General features: G+C 41.5%; 1 protein-coding gene across 1 annotated transcript in view; it reads right to left on the bottom strand.

Annotated features, from left to right (window-relative positions):
- KIF13B (kinesin family member 13B) overlaps positions 1–14,759 on the bottom strand; it is a 128,972-nt gene that overhangs the window by 10,632 nt on the left and 103,581 nt on the right. The window contains exons 34-38 of the mRNA XM_086460354.1: positions 14,377–14,454; positions 13,680–13,733; positions 12,698–12,718; positions 5,561–5,678; positions 4,490–4,623 (exon numbers count right to left, since the gene is read on the bottom strand). Of these exons, the coding sequence (XP_086316480.1) occupies positions 4,490–4,623; positions 5,561–5,678; positions 12,698–12,718; positions 13,680–13,733; positions 14,377–14,454 (405 nt within the window). The remainder of the gene's footprint in view (positions 1–4,489; positions 4,624–5,560; positions 5,679–12,697; positions 12,719–13,679; positions 13,734–14,376; positions 14,455–14,759) is intronic.

Raw genomic sequence — 14,759 nt, 5'->3', positions numbered from 1 at the left:
CTAGCAATTCTATTATGCACCATGCACAGCCACGAAACTGTTATTTTTTTAATGCACTGCCAGAAAAAGGCTTTTGTCTATTTGGATCGCTTTTCATTAACGGCATTTCATTATTTTTTAAGATTAATTACCACATCTGCATCAGAAGGTGAAAGAGAGAAAACTGAGAGCTGCCCTCTCCATGTGTCACATGTCTGCAGTTCCGTATCACAAAACCAAAATGAATTACATCAGCACATGGAAATTCAAAGAGTCTGTTTATTTACTTTTTTTTTTTTTTTTTTTTTTTAAGATAAAAAGATCTCAAGATCTCTTCATTTAAGCCATGGGCTAGCAAAAAGACATCTGAGCATCCAGCAAGGTTCTCAAGTACGAAGGTGACCAAAATCCACCTACCAAATGCGCATTGGTCAGAGGAATGTGCTTCTGCCACAGCAATGTCAAAAACCAGAAACTGAAATTTAATATGTACATTTTTAATGTCAGCACCCAATGATGCCCTAAAATGTAATTACACGGGCAGTTCCTGGAGATCAAGAGGGTCATAAGGTAAAGAACAGTAATTCTGCTTGGTGCACATTATGAAAGCCTCAGCACGTTAATAAAAAAAGACAAGCTTCAAGAGCATGTACATAATATAATTAAGCACAGACAGATGAAACTCTGATTCTCCATCCACCTGCATATTTTACACAAGTATTTTAAACTTTTCCTCATCAGCAATAAGGTTCGGTAAGGCTTTAAACCTTGCCCACTGCGGTACTAAGCTTTTTAAAAAATAGACTAGGAAAATAAAAAGCAATTCCAGCAATCCAAAACAGGTTTAAATTGTTGGCTTTTTTTATTTACAGCCTACTGGCAATTAATTTAAAGGCATCAGATAATGGAGAAAATAGGCATTTTCTAACTTAAAAGTACATAAACAGCTTCATCAGAAACCAATCTTTTAGGTACATAAACAGCTTCATCGGAAGCCGTTCTGCTAGTTACATAAAGAATCCTATTATGCCAAATTAATTCAATCTAACTAATTAGAGAGCAGGAAGTTCTTTCAATTATTTTATGTGCTGTCTGAGAAACACACTTGAATACGAGAGCAGATTTCATTAATTGCGGTTCATTATTCTCCAGATTAGTTACTAAACTTGCATCAGAAGGTCAAAGACAGCAATTTTGTTAGCTGCCACCACCTTGACTGGAATGTCTCTGCATCTTTGAAACTCGGGCAACTGACTACAGAAAAACAGCACCGGGAAAGACCATTTTGTTAAGATAACTTCAGTACGCGCTCGCTTACTTTACGGCTGATGCCAGCCTAAGCAGTGGCACAGGACTGAAATAAAGAGCTGCTAAAATAAAAGGTATTTTCAGAACAAGTGATCAGAACTCCACCTTCTGTTTCCTTGCACAGAATCAAGAGATTTGGCAACACCTCCACTTGGAGAGCCGCTTGGTCATGAGAAACTCAACTTCAGTTCAAAAGGGTTAAGTGCTGCTCCCTTGGAAATGATGCTCAAAAGCACTAAAGCCAACTTAGCCCTAAGACCCTGCTTGTAAGGCGTAACAAAACAAAGCTGATGCTTTCTGCAGAGATGTACAGCCATCTAACCCTGACCACTTAACTATAATATATTGGAAATTTAATACAGCAGCTGGGCCAGCCATCTAGTTCAAGATGGTTCGCCAGCATTTTTCCAGAATGGGTTTTAATGACATTAGATAACTCAGTACTCTCAAATAACGCAACAGATATGCGCTGACAAGGGAGCTCGACAAGAACTTTGGAAATTCACTTTCACTGTAGCTGTTTGGTGAACCAGGAGAAAGTAATAAAACTGATCCACGTAGCTTTTTGGTATTTAGGTTCAAAAACCTGTTATTACACACCTGCTCGTTTGTTTTGGCCAGGAAAGGATGGTTTAGGTGCTTCCCACGTGCTTTGTAAAGCATTTCTGTAGTCATTTCTACTCCTGAATCTAGCTCTCCTAATTTGTTGTTTACAGCAAAGGAAGTCCATCCACTCCTGTTAGGGGTCAGATTCCTTTGCAATCACAGACGAAATACCCTCTTGGCTTCGCCTCCCCCTTATACTTTTTGTACTTTGCCACCTACTCTCACCTTGCACGTTCATTTACGTCCCCTGCCACTGCGTATCGAAGTTTTGTTCTTCCACAGAACTAAGATGCATTGTTCTGTATTTTCTGAGGCTCAGAAATATCATTTTTTGGTGCCCTCTCTGTCCAGTAGTTTACTACAGTTATGCAAGAATTACTAGCTTGCTGTCTTGCTCTGGCAGGTTAGCGATAAGGTGTTAAAGCTGATTGCCAAACAGTGACCCCCACGGCAGCCCCATCATCCACCGAGTACAACAGTCATTCATCACCGCCACCATTTACAATCTTCTGGCCACATTTGCATCATCAGCCCATTATAAAGAAACAGCAAGAAAGATTACGAGACATGATATTTATGGTCTTAAAGCCAGTCTCTGTGCTGCACAGAAGCAGCTGTAGCCAGTTCTGCAGCAGTTCCTTCAATTTTTGCTCTCTCTTCCGTGCACTCTGGTTGCTAACAGGGGTGAAGGAGCCCCGTTTCCTTACCGATAGAGCCGCAAAGAACACCTATAAACCTCTCAAGCCAGTGAGGTGAATTTGTGATACAGCTGACTTGCTCTATTACAAAACTAAAAAAGTAGCAAATAATTTTAAGATATCATTTTATTATGCAGATCTGGCAGTCATGGGAAACCTTAGGGTGCTCTCCAACGCAGCCAAGCATTAAAACATCACACACTCCTGTTTATGTATCAGCTTTTATTTTTAAAAAACAAAGCAGAAATAGCAGTCCCTCCTATTAAAAATTGTTGTGATCATGACCCGATTACCCGAGTTTCCATAGTACTCCATAATATAAATTAAAATCTCTTAAAATAGATGTCTTTGTAGTTTAAAAACTGACTTCAAGACAAATAATGCAAGACTGATCTCGAGCAGTAGGAAGGAGTGGGAACAGGTGGTTAGACTAGAGGCAGGAAATTAGGCCTCGCTTCTAATCTCAGCTCTCACTGATTCACTAAGAATTCAAGAAGTTGTGAAAGGCTCTCACTGCAATTGTAAAGAGCACCTATTTGCATCTTCTGACACCCGAATACCTTTAAAGAAAGCCACTGTCTTAATTTTAATCCTCTAAATTTCATAGAGGAGTGAGTTCATATGATGCCACTCTCCACACTAAGGCTGCTGTAAGCAAAAGGCAACATGAAAATGGAAAGCATTAAATGAGAGAAGATATGGGAGTAAAATTTGCTCCTTTCTTTACTTTGTAGAGAATAAAACCACAGTCAAACTAAAGATAATTTAAATCTGCCTTATTTTTATTTGTGCTGACTGTCGTAAGTTACTTTTAAAAACATTTAAGTGTTAGTGTATTTATTTTTGCTCTGTTTATTTATTTATAATTTCCCTGCACTTCTACAAGGACAACACAACTTCCTGTAGTCCTGGGACATTGTTGTAGCAAACAGCAAAACAGAATGTCTGGACCCAATCACAAAAAATAGTTGCTTGGGGATTTTAGGGTATGTTTTGAGAAAGATATCCTTTAAATATTTGTCTGCACGTCAAGAGGTGAGGAAAGGTCTAAGTTAACAGGTAACGAGTTTCCAGAACTCCAGACAAGGGAACAAGACGACAGCAGAGTTAGCTGGATGGTTGCAAAGCACGGACAGAACAGGCTTCCACAAACTTCAACAAGTGAGATCTGGATCCAGATTCATCTTCATAACAGTTTGTTACATCTTCCAGACTTACACTATAGAGAACTTATTCCTTTATAAACAAACTACAGCCTCTCAAACAAAGGAGATGATATTATTTATAATGGGATTCTATGTTTCATCTGTTCTCTTTAGAAGACAGTAGCTTTTCCTGGTCTGCTTGACCACGAGTTAGCTACTGCTCAGAGCACAGAAGCCGCATCTAGAGCAGGTGGAGCTCTGCAGCATCGTGCCCAAAAAGAAGAAAAATCAAACGCTTCTCTGACATGTGGAACAGACAAAAGAAGGAGCAAAAGCAAGTGTCCAAAGTACACGGCAAAAGATGGTAAAAGGTGACACGAGCTGGGGGCGAGGGGTGGGAGGCAACGCTATATGAAATAACGAATTAAAAATAGAATTACATTTTCCACTTGGCAATACACAAACAACGCTAAGTGCACTTCATAAATTTTACTATTGTTGCTGCAAGTGGTATTACCATAAATCTCGCTGGTAGCGTACTTGGCACTCCTAAAAGCCAAGTGGGCTGAGTGTATCAATAAGTTTAAACAGCTCCACTATCTCTGGACAGAACGGAGGGGAAATGCATCACGAGGCTTTACTATGACTAAAAGCTTGGTTTGCTCTGCAACAACGTATAAAACAGCACTTTGCCAGCCAGTCTAACAGCCCTCACCAGAACTACTGCACAGGCTATTTGATTTAATTCCTTACCTGCTGTACAAAAGGAGGGGTCTGCCTGCCCTTTTTCTCATCTCTAACGGGAAAGAGAGACTTCAGCAGCTTTGGCATCTGAGGCACAAAAGACTTGACAGGATTCAGATAGGAAGCAGCAAGGCTACCAATACCTGTTGGAAAAAATTAAAAAAGGAGAACAGTTATGCTGGAGGGGAGGGAAACAAGCCCTAAAAAAAAAAATAAAATAAATATGACAAAACACAACGACATCTTCCAGTGGTCAAAGCGTTAGGCAAGGAAAAGCACTGAATGACTGCTCCTCCTTTGAGACGGATATATGAATGTGGGTAGGCTTAATCTGTAGACAGGAATTTATTTTTTTTTCAATCACATGGTGTGAAAAAGCTTGCTGTTTGCTACTGGAAACAACGTGCAGAAGCAGAAAAAAAGATCAAGCAGCACGTATGGAAAAGGATGTCCACACAACACACAATTTTAACGACAATTACAAAACTTACTAGAAGTAAAAGATGAGAAGATCCAAGGTAAGAAAAAGAAAAAATGTTAGGGGCATTCAACTCTCCTTGCTCATACTGCCATTTTTTCTACACTACTCCCCCTTGAAAAAACCCAGGTAGACAGACAAAACATCACCACTAAGTATCTCTGCGCTCTCAGTTATATATTAGGCACATCAGCTGCCAAATATTCATTCAACTCCAGCACTGCTTATTTTCTAGCCTTACCGTCTTTGCTGTTTTATTCCTGTAACAGACACCGCGTTCTGAGCCCAGCCACCTTCTGGCTTTAGAAACTGAACTACTGAGATAAAGACAGCGCCTTCAGACAACTTTAAACACGCTGCATTTACCTCTTAGCAGAACTAGCACCAGATTCAAAGGAAAGGCTAGTTAAGAGTTGCCTAGAGTCTGAGCAGCTTAGCCACAACTGCTGAATGTTCACAGAGAGGGAACTGCATGGGCATTGCCCTGGAGAACAAATTTCTCTGCATCTCTGAAAGCAGCTCAGCGCTCCCTGACATTCAGGAGCTGCAGCAACTTCACCCCGTTTTTAGGAAAGTTGCCTTAGCTTTAGGAGAGCCCTTACCCGGATCAGGAGAATGGTTTTGCTGCCCAGAGCCTGGCAGAGAGGTACGAGATGGACTAATGCCTCTAGTGGAATTTGTGGCACCTTGGGATACATCTTGCTGACTTTCCCATCGTCCCTAGAGGAAAAAAAAAAAGTTATTTTTCAAAGTTGGCACACCAGGAGGAGTACAGCAATACTTACATACCATGCCAGCCTGCACAGCCCCTTTGCAAAGATCAGAATGCGCAGAGCTGAGCAAAGACCCTTCCCCAGAGGCACTTTTAGTCGAAACACCCAGTCCTGCAAGCACCCTCAGCTCCCATCAGCATCAAGGCACATAAAAAGGCTATGTACAGACCTTAAAGCTCTAGTATTTCACTCAATTGTGCCGCTGTGTTTTGGAAGTTACAACCAGCTGAAAAGTTACAGCCAGGTGAAAATAAAATAGTACTGTCTGCCCCAAATTCCTAATGTTTGGTGTATCTGCTCAGGAAGCGGTCACCAGTGAAATCTGCTTATAGAGAGTGGCAGGGAGAAGGGGTGAGGACAGACAGAGTCTGAGCAAGAAAAGAAATAGGATCTCAGACCTAAAGGCTGGATGTTAGTGCCAAGGGTCAGATAATGGATGAGCTGATCAGATCAAGAGGAAGAAACTGCGGTACTGTAGTTTTTTTTTAACAGCCTGGCAAAGAGAGATGGAAAACACAACAACGAGCTGCAGACACCAGGAGCCAAGAAAAAAGATTGAGACACAGGTTTTGACATGGTTAGTGAAGATGAAACATCATGATTTTCAGACCTGCAAGAGCCTGAGTGTAGACAAGGTAGGAAGAAACATTGACCGAGAAGGGGGTAGGCCATGTGCCTGAGTGTAGATGAGGTAGGAAGAAACCAGCCATCTGCCTTCCCAAGGTCCCAGGATTCTCTAGTTGGGTTTTCACATGGATTCCAAGGGAGGGACACACCATTCTGCACGTGGGGTGTGATTTCTCTTGCTTTTACAAAGTTATGCTGTGGTTTTGCATGCTTCATCTCAACCTTACAGGTCAGAAACTGGCTCAGTGACAAAGCCTCTTGGCTGACAGAGAGAACCTCCACGTTACTATTTCACAACGGTGCATGACAGTCAAGAACCTATGTGGCCAAATCGCTTTTTCCTTACTCTATCACCTTGATATGTAAAATTGTTTACAGATTTGTCTGCAAAGATTACATTAAGTGACTGGCCAGAGGCCATCTGCTGAAAATTTCATGTGGATACAAGACAGTATCTTGCTTCATCAACCTGAGTAGGTGTGCAGAGCTGAAAGGCTGGCACTGAAATCCATGTGGTTGTCCTGCAAGCTTCTGATGTAGGCACACTCGCAATGCCTGTCAAAGCGGGCTCCTCTGCGCTGCTAAAGTGCAGGCTCTAGGAAAGCTATATGGTGACAACTTACTTAATTTATAGGAGGCCTTAAGGCAATTCAATATCCATTTAAGAGTCTACAGGTCAAAAGAATCTGGTCTTAAACGCTACAAGAAGTCAATGTCTTGTGGAAAAGCGCTGTCCTCTTCAGGTAGCAGAGTGCCCTCAGGACTACAAGCTTGCCAAGTTTCACCTTTCCAGAAACAGAGGTTGCAAAGACAGGATGGTACAGCCGAACTGATACAAATCGAAGTCTGATCCCACTTCTGGTAAAAAGAGTTATGCTATGGCTGGTACAATATCTGTACTGGTCTGGATTATTTTTCAGCTGTATATGAATCTTGCTTGTTCTTTTAAAAGACATCACAGAAAGAGAAATACTTTCACAACGAGATGGTGCAGTGAACATTAAAGAGTATCTCTGCGAAAAGAGTCACAAGGGATGGACATCCCAGACCACAAGTTTCATGTATTTTTCCTGGAGGAAGAGGGGGGAAATGCAGCTTTTTGAGACACTTCACTCTGTTGGACGCAAGGAAATAATCCAACCTTGAACAGAAAAATGACATGCAGCTAAACTAATCTTAACTGTAACTCGAAGTCATGAATGTTTCACAAATAATAAATAAGCCAGGATGGGAGGAATAGATTTCTCCAATGGGTTGAAGGTCACACTGAGCAGCCCAGAGCAAAAATCGTTTCCATTTGGATCTATAAGTTAGTCCCATAGAAGCTCTCCTGCTTTGAATAGCAAGTAACTTGCGCTTTTGCAGAGCAGTGCCCGTCTTCAGACCTCTACAAGCAAACATCCGTACCATCAGACGCAGAGACAACAGGCGCCGCTTCTGTGAAGGAACATTTGGGATACCTAAAGGCTAACGGATGGCTGAGTTCACTGGAGGCGGCCGTCCGGAATGTCAAAGCTGACACAACCCAGGCTGGGACTAGCCGTACTACCAGGCGTTTGTTTAGTCTTGTATTTTTGAGGCCTTTGGTGTTTAAGCCGTTCTTGAAAGCTTCCTGCTCTATCAGCAGGGATGACAGAGCTGTTCTACCCATAGCTTAAGCCCCCAACTTAAGCACTGTCCTTGACCTGCAACTCGTCTGTGTCTTACAGACATCAAAAAGTCATGCCTACCTCTGGAAAATTCTTTCCACGAAATGCTTCTATGAAACAGTCTTTCCTATTCCACCCCCCAGAAAGTCTTACTCAGGCTTTTGCAGCCTTGTGTTTCAACTTGGGCGGGTTTCCCCTCAGGCAGCCTTACAGCAAGCAGTCTTGCCCCACGTACATCCATTCAAACCACTGCTGCAGTGGACACTGAAAGCTGGCATGGAAAGAGCCAACAACTTCAGACTATGCCCCAACTGTCTTTCCCCTTCAGGATGTGAAATGTTTCCTGAAGCCTCCTTCTCTGGCTCCCACTGACGGGTTAGATTGCAGGAGAAGATTCAGAACATGAGGAAGGAGTTCATACTCTATCCAGATGGGGAAAGTATCTCAGTGCAATTCAGTATTTTTTGGATGCACCAGCTCAGTGGTGCTAAAGGAGTTTTTTTTAAAAAAAAAAAAGTAATAGAAGACTATTTGGTAGGAAGTTGTCACAAGACTCAATCTTGAAATACTGTTTGGTTTTGTTGCTTTCTGGTCTGGTCTGCCACCAGCCTGGTAGATGTTTGCATTAGGTTAAGAAAAAGAACTCTGGAAGAGTGCAAAGCATCTGAAGGCTTCTTTTTTGGAGGATGTAACAAAGCTTGATCAGTGTTACTTTGGGATCTTAGGATAATGATCCACTTACTAAAGACAAATGGATAAAGGTAACATGTCTTAATAATTTTCTACCTATAGGCCAAGTGTTTCTGGATACAACAGAGACACAAGAAACAGAAAGACTGTTATGGAAAAGTTTTCTACCTTACTAGAAGACCGACTCAATGCAGGGAAGGATCAACAGAATCATTTTTGGAATCACAATTTGTTGAGTCAGAAATGCCCTTCATTGATGGTTCCAACACAAATAATTTCAGGCAAGTATCTTGACTTTCTAGACTTGTTTGGAGAACTATGACAAAAATCGGAGTAGGTAAGAAACAGAGCAAAACGCTTTCAGAACATTCCTCTTGTACAGAAAGAATGGCAACGTTTAGTGACTCTCTCATTAGGAAAAGCCTTTGGTTTTTTTAGGATCTCTAGGAAATTTTGCTTCAGCCTTGATATTATGGATGATCACACTTTCTACATAATTTTAAATATTTTGCCAGGTTAAATAACATGAAGGTCTTGAGAAGAGGAATGTGCACTTGAGAAAAGGCTTTGCCTGGCCATATACTTAAGGCATGTTGGGTTTTTAAATAACACTTTGGAGACATCAGGAAGATAATAATTTTAGACAAAGGTCAGATTTGTTAGGGGTAACATAAGCCTCAACCCTGAGATGATGGCAAACCATTAAAAAAGAAGGTAAATCAGGGCAACAGGTGGAGAAACATTTGCAAAAGAAAACATTGGGGACAACTGAAAGGGTCAACTGTTGTGCGAAGAATCTGCAGAGGCAAAAGGTAGTTCATGAATGATTGATTTTACTAAGATGGATTGAAAGATAACCCATCTCAATCTCACAAAAAGAAAAAAAAAATAATTATTAACTATATTAACTTGACGAAGTTCCCAAGTTTCACATATGCACGATACATAGCACTCCCACATGATCGCTTTGTGCATTCACTAACTAAAACACTTAAACTTTAAGTCTAAGCAATTGGCATTGTTTAAGTGCTGTGAATCTTTCCTCTATCAAGAAGGGTGGTGAGAGAAAGGAAGGAAGCTTGTAAATCATTTGCCCAGAGGAGCCATCATTTCATGAATATATTTGGTCTCTGCCAAGTGACCAAACAGAGGTCAAGCGACTTAATTTAACAAATCAAAAATAGCCACCGGAAGAATGCATGTCCCTTAATGTACTTTGATACAGAGCTGCTTATAGAGTGTTTTATTTCTACAATACCTTCTCCTCTGCCTTCCCTTCTTTCACACATCCTCCATGAAAAACACCAGGGAATTTATTTCAGGTCAGCACCGACATGCACAAAATCTTTACAGCAAATATGGGCGATCACTACCTAAGTCACCTGTAGGCTTTACCTGACAAAAATTCTTTTCTTGAAGTTGACAGACCATTAAAATGCTGCCACTGGGTAAGAGAAACGAATAGTTGTTGTGTTTTATTATTTTAAAGTTCAGAAAAGGCTTAGGAAAAGGTGACCATGTAGCACTTCAATATAAGCATACAGCTGGGACAAAAGGCACTTGTTCTCACGAACAGCAAGATTATTCAAATTGATCTACACAGTACCAATTTGGTGAAAAAACTCTGGTTCCTAGTAAAACCTGAAGGTTAACTGGCACAATCTTGTCTTACTTGGCTTTTGAGCTATAAATGACGGGACCTTTGGGAAAGGAAGGATGACTGTCAAAGACAGAATGGCTATTGTGCAAAGGTATTTTAAGAACAACTCATTACATTTTTCATCAATATGTGATTATAGGCTGAAGAAGATCTGTAAACCAAGTCAGAGGTGCCTTCCATTGTTTGTGCATCTGGTTCATTCAGTTTAAGTCAACGGAATTTTTAAACTTCCAATGCAGGCACCCTGGAAGGTAAAAATCCAGCTCTCTATCTTAATATCACCACTAAGAGACTCCATACTCCTGCATCAGCTGACCTGGGCTGACGTGCACGATGCAATAAAACTCATCTCGCTCTCCCACAACCATATCTGTACTGATAACAGGAGTAAAAATTGGCTTTTTCTCATTTAATCAAGCAGATACAATTTAGAGGTGAGACCAAACGCTGTCTTGTTAATCTAATATGAAACATCCGTAAGACTGTCTTCCAAAGTATATTTAGAAGGCATCTCTCTGCCTTCTCAGCCAGTTAGGTAGCTTAATCTTATGAGTTGTTATTAAAAAAAGTCCCAACGGTGACTTAAATCGTTCACATGAATGCATATCTCAGTGTGAAGAGTCATCTTGCTCTTTGGAAGTTCTCTCGTGTCGGCACACAGAGATATTCTTTAAGGTTTTTTCAAAATGTGTCAAACCCACAGCCCTGCTCCAGTCCTGGAGAAGGGCTTTTCTAGTTCTTCATGGGACTGTGACCACCCATCCATGTTTGTAGTAACAATGATTCAACAAGAATGGCTGCAAGATGAATCCAGGTCCAAATTCTGGAAACTTCTGATCCACCCGTTTTAATTGCAGCAACATCATCTTTACTTCTTATTCTAACCTGTTTAATATCCTTTACAGGGGACTAAGTCCTGGCTATTGATAGTGTTGAAGAATGAAGCAGCGTCCACATTCATAACTCTACCAGTATGAATGGTGCTTTACCTAGAGGAATGAGACTCAAAAGCCTTCTCTACAAAGCTAAAAATGCATGGTGAAGACAGCAGGAATGCAAGGAATAATGATGTTAAAATTAGAGAGAAAAACGAAGTAATGGAATCAAAGTTAAGGAGAGGAATAGTCTGAAACGTGTCAGGGGCTTCCACTGGTATTAAAGTACACAGGCTTGACAGATTAGGTCGGCATCCAATTCAGGATGCCGTTACTATCCCACGGCTGATGTTTCCTATGAGATAATAAACTGCTTGTTTGAGATCAGCTTATTCTAGTCACTTGTAAACAAAACCAAATTCCTCGTAAAGTAACGACTTAACGACTGCTGGAGAGGACTCTTCTCCCTAAATTTCTCTGCAAGTGACAAAGACAACTGACTTAGCTGAAACTCTGCATATCGAGCCATTCTCAGATCCTCTATGCTCAAATAGCTAGGACTGACGTCACCAGTGTGCTTTACGATGTCGGTGTGCTACGGGAACACTGAAGACTTTGGTTAACATTTCACTGTGATTACAAAAGCTTTCGCTCGTCTCCCGGTGGAAACTGAACCAGAGATCCATTTGAAACCAGAAATTGCGAACAGGGGAGTCCGCACTCCCGTGTCCTGAGTAACAAGTGCCTTGGAACGCAGCACGCTGCAAGCAAGGAGGTAAGCGCCACGATCGCAGCTCCAGGTCACGGCAGCACAGGGCGTTTGTCAGCGGCTACAACCCCCACGGTGAAGAGCTGCAGAAGCCCATGCGAACCACTACCAACCAACTCTGGTTAACCAAAGTTTGGTACAACTACGGGGACAAACAGTCATTCCTCTGGGACGTTAAGGTGATATTAAGGATAATCATGTTTTCCATTGGCCCAGTACTCATTTAAAATCACTCCTCCACAGAAATCAGGTTGTCAACGCTGAACTATCCGAAGCCATAAAGCCTGAGAAAGATTTGGAAGAAACTCTCAACATTTATCTCATCTCCAGGCTAACACTGGCATATATTTGCTTGCTTCCATGTCTGTCTATTTTTTTTTTTCAGCTAAGATGGGGCCATTTCTGAAATAACTTCACCCTGCCCAAAGAACTGCAAGAAATGGCACTAAATAGCTATAGCTCCGTAACAAACCATAAGATGCACCCAAGGAGGAGAAGCTTCTCTCATTTGTACCAGTTTCACACTGCATTAATGACAGGCTTTTCAATGGAAAAACTCATTTGCTGTGTACTATGCAAATGAGACACCACCAGCCACATCTTCAAAGCAGGAAGTAAAAGCGTTCAAGTGAGCAAAATAACTTTATAGTGAGATAAAATTATTATCCCACTCATTAGGTGGACCTAATGCATTACCTCGGCTGGGACCTTTGGACTCTGAAACATGCAATGAGAGAAATCATTGAGGGGAAGGGAGGAGAAAAACAGAAATCGTTAAGAACTCTGGTCTTTAATTTTTACTTTAAAAACCTACAATATTGAAACATCCCACAGTTCTCTCCAAACAGCAGTTGCTATAAGCACTTTATCACCTGCACATATTTTAGCATTCTCTACATGGATCAGATGTAGCAGATCTAGCAACCAATGCTAGAGTACTACATCAAAATTCTATTATTCTGTGCAACTGCATTATGCATTAAAATGCCTTGTCACCACTAGATTCTCCCTTTTAAAATGAATGCACGCTCACTGGGCAGAATATCTATCAGGAGAAGACCCTTCAGTTTGTCTAGGATTTGGAAAATAAGTTTAAATTTAATCTTTCACTTTTTAAAGGAGTACTTTTGATCTATACTGTTGTTTTTAAGGAGCATAATGGGCTGAATTATCACCCACCACAAGCTTGGTGGTTTCCTTCTGAAGGTCAGTGGCTCTCTTCATACACCTCTGTTCTGTCCTAGACGTGCACCTGAACTTACATGTGAACCCAGACTCGTTCCTTACCCAGAAGGTTCGCATCCACCCAGGTGAAAGCTTTGGAAGAGCTCTGAAGCTTGACCAGGAGAACACTTCCCCTGACAAATGCACTCCTGTGTGATGGACGGCTACCTTTAATCTCGTCTGCTCAACTCAGGTCGGCCATCGTACATCCCACAGCGGCTGGCAGCAGCGCTATACGCCTGACAAAGGCCTGGGCACCTTCCCAGAGAGGTCTAGCGTAGCCCATCCAAAGTGAGCATGTCCTGGGAACAGTCCCAAGGATACAAGGAGCACGTGGGTGTGCCCCACCTTTTAACAGCTATTTCCCACTTATGCCCCTGTAACTGGTGTAGTGGAGTCACTGTAGCTACCGGTTTTCTCCAGAACATTTCCCAGCAGACCTTCATATACTTACCCGGTTACTGCTCAGGTTATAGGGGGGTGCTAAGTCCTGGCGGCTTGCAGAAAGCTGAAATAGTTAAGACAAGCAGAATTATTTCTTCACAAAAACTGATAAATACGCCTCTTGACAAACACAAGAAGGGTGAAAAGAAACAGTTTTGCGGCTAAAGCAGAACTGAAATCCAAGAGACGAAAAGTGAAATCCCAATTATTGACCTGGAAGGAGCCAGAATTTGACAAGTTTGATTACCAGTTCTATCAAAGGATTTCCTTCCAAATTTTGGACAACAGAAGTCTCATCTTTCTGATGCACAACAACTGTTACAAAGTTTAAGTTCAGTAAACACTTGTAACTTGCTTTCAAATCTTCTAAAGAAAAAACAAAATCTTCAACTTGATAGCTAAATGAAAAAACCTCCAGTGCTCAGGGAAAAAAAAAACAGAAGTTTTTTTATGTTGCTTTTTCAGATAGTCTTGATTTATGAGGTTGCTTTCAAGCATACTAGCCTGCATGATGAAAGCATGAATATGTGCAGATTTTGTCTCTACTTCACGATTTACATGCTCACAAATAGCACAGACAAACAGAAGGGTTAAACAGAAGGAAATTTATTGCTGACCTCCATGCCTCTGGCATCATAGGGACCTGTAATTGAAAGACTGGACTTGCTGCCCTCAATGTGCTGCAGATGCCAGCGTGGAATACTCACCCGATTCACATTGGGAGAGCTCAGGCTCCTGCGGTAGAGTTTTCCCTTTCCCATCAGCTGCTCTTTTACAGCAACTTCCTGCCAATCACAGAGAAGCCAAACAAATAAAATACGCCCGTTTTGCAAGAATCCAAGCTCCAGTCATCCCAGGATAGTTTTGTCTAGACAAGAAAAATGTTTCTAAACAGCCTCATTGCGCAGACTCCCATCTGTAAAGTCTGCTGTAATCTAAAACTTGCACGTAACGTGGTTGGAAGCGTAAGAGTGGATAAACTTTAACATCTAGTGTATTGCTGATTGGCACACGTAGGATTTTACAGGTAGTTCTGACTCCAGGAGATGACTGTCACAGATGTGAGGACTCAGACTCCCTTTCCTAGCTG

This window comes from Leptosomus discolor, chromosome 2, assembly GCF_034619465.1.
Source record: "Leptosomus discolor isolate bLepDis1 chromosome 2, bLepDis1.hap2, whole genome shotgun sequence".
NCBI lineage: Eukaryota > Metazoa > Chordata > Aves > Leptosomiformes > Leptosomidae > Leptosomus > Leptosomus discolor.
The sequence above is the reverse complement of the archived record's forward strand: the minus strand, read 5'-3'. Positions and strand labels throughout refer to the sequence as shown.